The sequence below is a fragment of the Anguilla anguilla genome, chromosome 3, assembly GCF_013347855.1.
Source record: "Anguilla anguilla isolate fAngAng1 chromosome 3, fAngAng1.pri, whole genome shotgun sequence".
NCBI classification, from domain to species: Eukaryota; Metazoa; Chordata; class Actinopteri; order Anguilliformes; family Anguillidae; genus Anguilla; species Anguilla anguilla.
In genome coordinates this window covers 5346743-5358320 of record NC_049203.1, presented here as the reverse complement: position 1 = coordinate 5358320, position 11578 = coordinate 5346743, and the positions used below count along the sequence as shown (strand labels likewise).

Here is an 11578-nt window from a genome sequence, read left to right as displayed (position 1 = left end):
CAGCCATTTGAGGTGAGTTCTCAAAGTGTATTATTCTTCAAAAAGAAATGGTGTGTAATCACTGATTATCTCAAAAGAGCACATGTAGTTCTGACCCCACTGAAATGAGAGAGAGAGATGCCTGGTAACATATGAAAGGGGTGCATGCAGAGGGCTAAGGAAAGGCAATGCATGTTTTTGACTTTATTTTGCTTGTTCTCCATTTGATTGCCACCCGCAGCAAGGCATCACAAGGGCTGTAAGGGTAAAGAAATTATTACGAAGAGTTTTTGGAAACTAATCTGGGATTAAATCAAAATGTTTACATTTGGAGAATGTTTAAACTCCTATTATACCAACATGTCAAAGGGTGGTTTGGGCTCAGTGAAAGGTAATAAAATGGCCAACAAAAGACCATGATTAGTAATCCTCAAACTACTTGCAACAGATTTGTGGCAGCTCTCTGATCTAAGAAAAATGTATTCTTCATAAATACACTGCATTTAATAACTGATTATCTCAAGAGAGCACACATAGTTCTGCTCTTTCTGAAGTACCACAGGAAACCAGAGAGAGAGAGAGAGAGAGAGAGAGAGAGCGAGAGAGAGAGAGAGAGAGAGAGAGAGCGAGAGAGAGAGAGAGAGAGAGTCAGGCAGACAGAGAGGGAGGTGCCAGGTTTGAAAGGGGTGCATGCAGAGGAAACCACAAAGGCAGAGCAGAGGGGTTTTGTTTTCAGTCAGTGGCCTGAGAGTCAGACTGAGCCACAGAGAGAGCTGCGCCTCCAGCATTGTGCAAAAACCCCCTCAGACCAGCAAGCAGGTCTCAGAGCATGATCTTTAGCGCGCTCTCAAAGGAAAGACGTTATAAACAGGAAACAAAAACAGTACCGGACTATAACTAATACTGCCCTGCCCCCTGCCCCCTAGTACCCAATGGAACCTAACTTGCTGGGATACTGCTTTCTTTGGTCACACACACCCACACACACACACGCAGGCACACACACACACACGCGCGCGTGCAAACACGCAGGCACACACTCTCTCTTCCGCCTCACCTACTGTACACACTCACATCCTCATAGTCAAACACCCATGATACAGGGATTGTTTCATGTAAATCCATTCTGCTCCACACCTTACTCAGCACATAAATTTATGAAGAATGCTGCTTGTACTCAATGAGTCAAGAACACTTTCATGTCCTGTGTCAGTACAGCTGGTCACATGACCATGGAATGTACCATCAGTGCAGGAAAAGGAGGGGGATGATCGAGGTGCTCTGTGTTTCAATGCATCTGATGATGTTTGTGCAGAAAAAACACTATCACTTTACTTAAGTATTTTTATGACTCATTGAGTGTATATTGAAATATTTTAATGATGTGCACTTCACTGAGCATTTTACGTATAATGATATTCAACATTGTAAGCAGTATATAAATAATTTGAACGGTGCACACAAGCTGAAGAACATGTCAAAAACACCTTAATCAGACCAATACGGCGTGACTATCAAGAGTTATAGATTGTGACGTTATAATTTATCATCGTCCTAATGTCACATTTATAAATAATTTAATGACTATGCTGTGCTGCTTCCTATTGGTAAAACTCTGACCAACACACATTATAAAAGACGGTTATGATGACCTTGCTCTGCATTATAATACAACTAAAAAGCAACAGCATAAAACATGTCAATGATAATGAATGTAAAATAGAAAATTGAAAAGCCTTTTTAATTATAGAGAGCGATACTGATCATTTTGTCCCTGCAATTTATGTACTATATTTGGAACCTTGGGGACAGATTTTGAGTAGTATTTTTCTTTTGAAAGTTAAGTACACTGTTTTCTAATGTTGTCTCTTCTGGTTTGTTGTAATGGAAAGGTGGTCTGAGGTGTGAGGTGAATAAATTTGATCAGAGCGTCAGCGCTGAGAGAGGGAGGAGCTGCAGGTCAGTCTTCCTGTGCAGCTCTGGTCTGTGTCGAGCTGAATGTATTAGGCTGTGAGTGGAAAATAACTGGACCTCCCCTGTCACCACAACAGAGCAGTTTGAAACAGACAAACACATTTTGCTGGTATTGAAAAAGAGAGCCGTGTGCAAAAGCCTTCAGAAACAATAAGCAGTGCAGTGACCTCAGAGCAGGAAGCATATCAGGCAAAGGTATCTGTCCATGTGACCTTTAAGGCCTCCCTTTTGTTATTTTAGGGTCATTGTTTAATATTATGCTGTCAAAACTAAATACTTTATAGTTGCAAGTCCAGTCTGGGTAAGGGCATTACTCTCTCCTTGTTCTCTAGATCATCGGCCCCTGTGAACACCTGACAGGCATCTCAGCAGGAAATGCAAGTGAGAGCCTGTTCATGCTCTGTCCCTGTACACAGGAAGGAGTGGTCTCAAACGTACAGCACCGGATCAGTTACTGAGAACGCAAGCTGTCGCTGTGCATACAGGAAGTGCTTTGGTTACTGAAGGTACAGGGAGGGCACTGCTAGCAAGAGGCCTAGCCTTCAGAAAGCATATCCAGCTGTTATAAAGCATGCAGGAGAGTACCTATATTCACAGCGATGTTTCTCCTGGCTAAGCAGTGGCAGACACATATGAGTAGTTGTAACAGATACCGCCGTGGTATGGATGCGCAGACATATCTCTACATGCCATCTCCATGTGGAGAAAATCCCTAAAAAACTTTAAATGACAGTATTCAGCCACTTTGTATCAGAAATGTATCCCATTTATTGATGCTGATTGTCTGATATATGAATTTATTTGGCAGCCAGTGTTCGTCTAATGACTCCAATAGCACTGCCTGTAGACTGTTTGGGTATGCAAAGCAAAACTTACATAGCACTGCAATGGACGTGCGGACACAACAGTTACATGCAAGGCTTTTTTGGCACAAAGTGCTTTGGACTGATAAAATAAAAGCTCTTTGCCCACAGTCACCAGAGATACATTTAGAGAGAAGTTTTAGAGAGGCATGCAATTTGACCAGCGGTGGCCAAACTGTCGTACCCCACTGTGTGTGATGAATATTTTATTGTATGAAAAGTGGTTGGGACAGCATCTGACCTTTCATAAACAGTTGGGGAAATAACCACACTTTCCCCAGCTGAAACTATGTCTATTAACCCCAAAACGAATGGATCTACTATTTATTCTTATCACTGACTAGCTCTGAATCACAAAAACTGTACACGGCAAAACATTTTGATTCCGTCTAATCAGTGAATCACTGCTGACACATTAACAGTCTGACCTTGTTTTGTAGTCCTAATATTTCACTCTCCCATCTCTGTGTGACATCACATTACTGGCATTTAGCAGGCACTCGTGCAATTTTACATGTGCACACAGTTTCATTTTGTACAGTTATAGCCTGAAGTCATTCAGAATAACATCCTTGCTCAATAATACAGGCCAAAGGGCAGTGTGTCACCTGAGAATTGGGTCCTGTTCCCTAAGCAGTATACTACGCTACTGCCCCAAACACATTCAACAACACTGAGGACCATTTATCAGATACTGCCAGAGAGTGCACAATTTTTACTTTGTGTATTTGAAAAACAGAGGAATCAAAAAAAAAGCACAGCTGCAGGCAAATGCTGTACGTGTAAAAAAATTTACAGCCACATAGTATGATGTTCACCAATTCTAGCGAGGGAATATTTTGATTATTCTTGTGACGAAGATGGCTTTTACGGAAAGCCTCACTCATGGTCTCTAAATCTCATATCTGAGTAAACCGTTTCTTTCTCCACTTCCCTCTTGTTCCTCCTCACTTTGGGTTTCTTGGAGGTGAAAGTCAAAGCAGCGTAATTCATTGCTTCCTCTTGACTCTAAAAGAAAAAGAAATACACACCACATATGACTACACTTCATTCTGATAATAATGTAACCAGGATATTCACCACAAAAAATAACTTTATTTTTATTTATTTATTTATTTATTTATTATTTTTTAGATAATATTTTTACCTGTTTGCTCGCCAGGCCTTCTCCACTCACTTGGTTGTTTGATGCAGCTCCTGTGTCAGTAAAAGGAAAATGTAAACTGCTGGTGGTTGTCAAAAACGAATTACTCAATTCATGCACTGGTTTTTAAAGTTAACAAAGCTCCTCTTCTTTTTGTACTGTACTTCTTCTTTTTCTTCTTATTATTCATATTACTATTACTATTATTGTTACTATTAACAATAATATTCATAGCAGTCGTAGCACTTCTGGTAGTAGTATTTCATATAGTCAATTATATTCACCACTGTAGGACCGTAAGTTGCAGCTCCAAGGAGGAGTATATCTGAGGAGTGTATTGATTATATAATCACCAGGGAATCAGGATAGGCTTCAATGGAGATTACATATCACTTAAAAAGTATTTTAATTTGTTTGGATGGCAGTTAATTCTGCTCATTCTGCGCTCAATTTTATTGACTTTTCCTTAATATTTTTTCATAATCTTGGGGTCACACCATAGCTATAATGTCTATAATTTGGTTAGTGCCAGCTGGTACCAAAAAAAATGTTAAAATGAAATAAAAAACTGAAATACTTGAACCAATATATAACATCGGAATCACTATCAGAATATCAAGTGTCATAAATTGAAGAGACGTTTGGCTTGCTTTTACCTGTGATATGTGTACATAATGTGCACATATCTAAAAGTAGTGAGAAGATAGTCATCAGCACCCATGGAGCAACTGTATGTTATATTATTAAACTGATTTTGCTTTAGAGAACTGTTCAGGGACTGTATGTGAATATTTCTGCATGCTACTTATGAAATAGCTTTTCATGAAGATGACAAAATTGTTATCAAATTTTGAAAGCCAACTACTTTACAGAAAACATATTTTCAGATTACTTTTAATTTTTGGACTCTACACCCTTTAAGGTACTGAGTATTTTCACGATCTTGAATGTTTCATACTAGTCTGATTTGAATTAACAGAATATTTATTGAAAAAAAATGTTGTAAATAATAATCATGACATAAACCACACATTGATAACTTTGTCTCTTACCTTTGCATTTCTCACAACATTTTCTCATTTTCAGAATGAGGACAATATTTAGGATCACACTCAACGTCAAAGCTCCCGCCAAGCAATAAAGAGGAAGATGTTCATTCCCTGACATTTTAAAAGAAAGATTTAGTAAACACCCTGCTTGAAAAATATTAATAAGAGAATAGAAAGACAACGACAGTGTTACTCTAAAAACTAATATGCATGAGAATAACAATGAGGGATGGAAAACAATTAACAACTTACATATAAAATATATATATAAAAATTAATGAGCATATGTTAAACAGTAACCCAATAATATCAGATGAAGTATCTTCTACTGGTTACAATGACTTAATACAACATGATTTAGAAAAATAAACATGATAAAAAAATGCATGAACCTTTTAAAAACTGAGACAATGCTTTTATTATGTGATGGATTTTTTTACTTACCCTCAAAGTCCAGCTTGGTCCCATTCCCAAACAGGATCTCCCCACAGGTGGCCACAGCACAGTAGTAAGTCCCAGCATCAGAGGGGCTGAGGTTCCTCTTGGGGAAGTTGTAGACACAGCTCTGTGTGGGAGACACAGCCCCAGAGCTCCTCTGGCACTCATCACTCCTGTTTCCATGGGTGTAAATGATTCCTGGAGGGGACTCTCCTGAGCCCTGTCTGAACCAGTACACACTGTGTTCTCCTGCACAGGTCTCAGTGTGTACTGTACAATGCAGAGTCGCAGAGTTTCCTGGCTGCACTGACTCAGACTCGGGCTGCTGCAGTACTACTGTCCTGTTGTGTGACTCTGACCCTGAAGAATTCAGTTCAATAATTAAAATTATAACAGGATACATGCTTGAATTAAATCATTATTTTAGTATTTCTGTCATTCAAAAGCATATGCAGGGTTTTCTTTTTGTACAAACATTATTTTAAATCTGGTTTAGTCATTTCCAATCTAGCAATTAGCTTAGTAAAGAAAAAAAAAAAAAGAAATAAAGAAAATGTCTATTTATGTCTTTTGTATCAATGAGTTTAGACACATAATAATGCAATTTTAGCCTGTTTTGCTGACCATACAGTTTCTCCAGTAATAACAAATGTTAATATACCTCAATTTCTTAATGCTTAGAGTTTTAGTGACCCTACAAAAAAAGATCTGCTTTCTTAAGATATTTTCAAATTTTAAATCACCTTCAAAATCCTGTACAAGAAAAAAGAAGTATAAGACATGGACTGAAGGTTCATATTTACCCAGGACCATTAATGTAGTTCCTTCTTCAAAGTTGATATCATTGTAGTGCGAAACAGCGCAGTAGTATGTGGCTGAATCCGACGGCTCTACTTGTGACACAGTCAGGTTCGAGCTCCCCTTTGCTGCTTTAGCACTGAGGCGCGTACTGTTTATAAACAAATCTATAGTATAAGGTGCAGAATTTTTTATCATTAACAATTGCTCAGGCTTCTGTCCAAGAGGCTGCTTAAGCCATCTGTACCATAGCACACCATCTTTAGCATGGAAACATGGGAGAGTCACAGTGCCTCCAAGCTGAGCTGTCATAAGCGAGTGAGGCTGAACTATGTTCTTCCCAAGCAGACCATCTGGAAAAAAAACAGAAAGCACCTTCAACTGACAATGGGAACAATACGGGAAAAACACTGATCTCTGTATAAATGTCTCCATACTGTCTTTGAGCTTGTTTTGACTGTTAAGTTAATAATTATACACTTACAGACTTTGCTGAAAAGCACAAGAACAGCACAGAGTGGCGGCATCACTGTATCTGAACTCTCCTCTTCTGGAGACTCTCCTCTGCCTGAGACCCTGTTTGTCCTCTGTGCTGTAAAACTCAAACTGTACAGATAAGAGGAGGACTTGAGGTAATAATTTCTTGTCATTCACTGAACAGTAGGAGGGCACATGTCAGGGGCAGATTTGATTGGCTGTTTAATAATTTGGGTGCACAAGAGCTGCACAAGCATCTGCTGATAAACACCCTCAGTGCAAAAAAAGAACACTGATGTCATTATTTCCATCCTGCTTAATATAGGTCAAATAATAATAATAATCCAGTTGTTATTTACAGTGCAATAATGTGGAAGTCTTCACAATGTTTTAAATAGCTTACTTTAAGAATAACTTTAGATTGAAAAAGGCACCTCAATTCATACTACAGTAATTAATATGTCTGTGTGTGTGTGTGCGTGGGTGTATATGTGTGTGGGTGCGTGTGTGCATGTGTGTGTATGTGTGTTTGTGTGTGTGCGTGGGTGTGTGCTCATGTATGTGTGTGTGCGTCTCTATGTGTGTATGCGTGTGCGTGTGTGTATGTGTGCGTGTGTGTATGTGTGTGTGTGTGTGTGTGTGTTTGTGTGCAGTGTCCATGGTGCTGAATTTCTCTTCTGTCCCATTCCAGGAGTAGGAGGCAGTGCTGCCCGTAGGTGGATTGATACAGGATTTTGCATTCACATGCATTTTTGATATTTTTCAACTTCTATCATCTGAAAACATAAAAAAGTGGTCAAAAACAACAACAAAAAAAAGATCTGTTGTCTTTACTATGAGAGCCTCACAAAAGTTTTGAATGGCTGATTATGCTAATGAGTTCAGAACATTGTCAGCTCACTGGAATGTTCATACTGTGATGTCACACCTGTTCTTACATTGTGATTTTGCACTGCACTGAAACCAGCGTGAAACCAGTTGTCTTTAAATAAGTTATTTGTAATTTGTAAGTTATGATTTGTAATTGCACAACTCATAATTCATAACTGAAATATTTTCTCATAATAGAATGAGGAATGTACCAGCAATAACTTACATGATGTAGATTGTCCATATCCAGGGTCTCAATGTCTGAGGCCTGAGGTTCTGTCACTGGATGACATCACAATGGCCTCATTAAGGGGACTACCGCTGTTATCTCTGCTGGCCTTGTCTCAATGAAGGGCCAGTTCAATGCACCTAGTTGCATTTAAAATTAGAATATGTAAGTTTTTAAATAAATACATGAAATAAATACATACATTTTTTTAAATCATAAATTAAGCTCTCAAAATCCATGACTGCATGAACAGCAATTAAACTTTTTCAAAACAGGCTCCTTTAAACTTCTTGCATAACTACAATCAGCACTTTCATTTAAAAATCTAAGCTGTGCAGGTTGTGGTGCCAGGAAGGGTGATGATGTGCTGTCCCTCCAGCACTCAGGTATCCAAGCAACCTGGGAGAGCTGCAGCACCATGGACAGCACAGGTCCTTCTCACAGGCAGGGGTATTGGGCTCCTAATTCATGTCCTGAATGAAATCAAAATGTTCACAATTGTGACATTTTTAAACACCCTACTGTACGATCATGGTGGTTTGGGTTTGTGAAAGTAGTGCAATGTGGTTCAATAAAGACCACGATTACAAAGCTTTCAAACTGTTTGTTAAAGATTTGACAGCCATTTGAGCTGAGTTCTTGAAGTGTATTATTCTTCAAAAAGAAATGGTGTGTAATCACTGATTATCTCAAAAGAGCACATGTAGTTCTGACCCCACTGAAATGAGAGAGAGAGATGCCTGGTAACATATGAAAGGGGTGCATGCAGAGGGCTAAGGAAAGGCAATGCATGTTTTTGACTTTATTTTGCTTCTTCACCATTTGATTGCCACCCCCAGCAAGGCATCACAAGGGCTGTAAGGGTAAAGGAATTATTACGAAGAGTTTTTGGAAACTAATCTGGGATTAAATCAAAATGTTTACATTTGGAGAATGTTTAAACTCCTATTATACCAACATGTCAAAGGGTGGTTTGGGCTCAGTGAAAGGTAATAAAATGGCCAGCAAAAGGCCATGATTAGTAATACTCAAACTACTTGCAACAGATGTGTGGCAGCTCTCTGATCTAAGAAAAATGTATTCTTCATAAATACACTGCATTTAATAACTGATTATCTCAAGAGAGCACACATAGTTCTGCTCTTTCTGAAGTACCACAGGAAATCAGAGAGAGAGAGAGAATGAGAGAGAGAGAGAGAGAGAGTGAGAGAGAGTCAGGCAGAAAGAGAGGGAGGTGCCAGGTTTGAAAGGGGTGCATGCAGAGGAAACCACAAAGGCAGAGCAGAGAGGTTTTTGTTTTGAGTCAGTGGCCTGAGAGTCAGACTGAGCCACAGAGAGAGCAGCACCTCCAGCATTGTGCAAAAACCCCCCTCAGACCAGCAAGCAGGTCTCAGAGCGTGATCTTTAGCGTGATCTCAAAGGGAAAAGGTTAGGAACAGGAAACAACCAGTTGCAGACAACAATTAATACTGCCCTGACCCCCGTGTACCCAATGGAACTTAACTTTCTGGGATTCTGCTCTTTTTGGTCACACACACACACACACACACACACACACACAGGCACGCACTCTCTCTTCCCCCTCACCAGTACACTCACATCCTGATATGCAAAGCCTCAGTGTGGTTTCAGCGCTGAGAGAGGGAGGAGCTGCAGGTCGGTCTTCCTGTGCATCTCTGGTCTGTGTAGAGCTGAATGTATAAGGCTGTGAGTGGAAAATAACTGTATCTCTCCTGTCACCACCACAGAGCAGTCTGAAACAGACAAACTCATGTTGCTGGTATTGAAAAAGAGAGCCATGTGCAAAAGCTTTCAGAAACAATATGCAGTGCAGTGACCTAAGAGCAGGAAGCATATCAGCCGAAGCTTCTCTCCATGTGACAGAGTGCCTGCATTTTTTTCTTTTACCCTTATACAAGAGAGTTTCTGTCCCAAGAGCATTCTGACAGCCATAAAAATGTATTTATTTTATAGAAATGTTCTGAGAGTTTGTCTCTTAAGATACACAAGCAGAATAACTGTGACCCTACCATCCCCACCGCCATACTACCTGCAGGCCGTTCGGTTTTTTGACTATTTGACAAATGTTACCTTCCACGTCGCGTGTGTTATTTTTTTCCCCCTCTGTACTGCTGCAGGAGAGCCATTCATCATTCCATTTGCTGTCCCCGCTGTCAATCATTCTTAACCTGGTCCCGCCTCCACCAATCACATCCCTCCTCTGGAAGATAAAAGCTGTGTGGCTGCTGCTGCTCGTCGTCTCTCTGTTATTGATCTCTGTTCGTTTTCGCTGTGTGGTTGTGTATGTGCGGTAGAGATTTGAGACCTGTGAGTGTGCGTGTAAACGTTTCCCCTGCTTGTGTATGTGTGGTTGTCTGTGTGTGGTTCAGGCCCTGGGGCAGGTAAGACAGAGGCCTCTATACACCGGTGCTACACGCAGGAGGAAACTTGTACAGACACATTAGAAAAGGGGTGGTTGCCAGCTGAGTATTTTTGTTTGTAAGAGTAGCTAGATAGTCTTGTGTTTTGCTTAGTTAGTCAGATTATCTTTTGTTCTAGCACTGTTTGCTTTTATTTATTTCATTTCTTTGGCTACATTCATGTCCCTTGGCCTTGTGACCTAGTTGTGTCTTGTTTTGTGTTAACTTGTACAAATGTAAATATAATTATAAGAGTGCAAGTGAAGTGATAACACCTTTAATAGCACCTGCAACTTTGTCTGCCCTGATTATTTATACTAAACGTGCACAACACCTTTTCACCCGGACACTTTATTTCAATATATATGTTATGTACTCCCTCCTACCCCTAGACACCTTGAGAGACGTAACAAACATTATAATGTGAATCGTGGTCACAAAACACAGGCATCTCTGTGAAATGAAAAAGAATGGGTCCAGTGTGATTAATGCTACACAGCAGCTGAGTGCATGTTCACCGCTCTTCCTCAGAGAACGGGTGCATTCCCAGCACCTGACACCAGGGGGCGGGTGAGAGCATGAGCATCAAGCCACAATACTTCCATCCTTGAGGGATCTATAATCAGACTTGTGTGGACTTCCATTACAAATGCAGTTAACTGCTTGTGTGGATGTACTGTACGTACCGTATATAGATCTGTTTGGTTTATGTTCCCTGGATTCAACACAAGTAACTCTGTTTTCGTTTTTATTATTTTAATGATTATTAAATTATGCAAATGGTGTAAAAATTGCCTGTTTTGTAGATATAATTCTCAGGATCGAAACTTCATGGTACTGTACCTAGTGACTGACCAGGGTGTCATTCTGATGTCTATCTCTAAACATCCTTTAGAGACAGACTGCCTGCATGCAGTCGAGAATACCTATTTACCACAGAATAATTATTAAACACTCGTCAAATTATTAAACTTAAATCATTTAGTCAAATTGTTCATTGTCTGAAATAAGCTGGAAAATTGACGATGATGATGATGATGATGATGAGGTGGTGGTGGTGATGTTAACAATGGCGATGATGATGAGGATGATGATGATGTTAACACTGTGGATGGTGTCCTGACTAGAAAAGTGATCATGATATTTGTGAATCTATGTAATGGTGGGAGGTCCTGGGCTACAGTACTCCCTGACACAAGTTCCTACTTTCCCTGTGAGCATTTTTTAGCTCTTTTGAAACTGAAATGGCACTGGCACTGTTCGCAGGGAGGTCCACTCTCACAACCAAACGTGATACAGACCCATGAACCCACCAAAGAGAAAAGTGCATCATGCCC

General features: G+C 39.9%; 2 protein-coding genes across 2 annotated transcripts in view; both read right to left on the bottom strand.

The window, feature by feature from the left end:
- LOC118222479 (immunoglobulin superfamily member 3-like) overlaps positions 1 to 11578 on the bottom strand; it is a 125812-nt gene that overhangs the window by 46697 nt on the left and 67537 nt on the right. The gene's annotated exons all lie outside the window — the stretch shown is intronic.
- Positions 2708 to 7252, bottom strand: LOC118223774. Its single transcript, XM_035410752.1, has 6 exons — positions 6730 to 7252; positions 6251 to 6598; positions 5454 to 5807; positions 5013 to 5120; positions 3964 to 4013; positions 2708 to 3824 (listed from the first exon to the last, which is right to left on the bottom strand). The coding sequence occupies exons 1-6, from the start codon at positions 6893 to 6895 to the stop codon at positions 3696 to 3698; spliced, it is 1155 nt and encodes a 384-aa protein (XP_035266643.1). The 5' UTR covers positions 6896 to 7252; the 3' UTR covers positions 2708 to 3695.

Coding starts and splice junctions, on each gene's coding strand:
- LOC118223774 (XM_035410752.1), bottom strand. CDS start 6,895: ATGACAAGAAATTATTACCTCAAGTCCTCCTCTTATCTGTACAGTTTG. Junction 6,599..6,729: donor TGTGCTTTTCAGCAAAGTCT/GTAAGTGTATAA, acceptor TTTTTTTTCCAG/ATGGTCTGCTTGGGAAGAAC. Junction 3,825..3,963: donor AAGGCCTGGCGAGCAAACAG/GTAAAAATATTA, acceptor TTTTTCTTTTAG/AGTCAAGAGGAAGCAATGAA.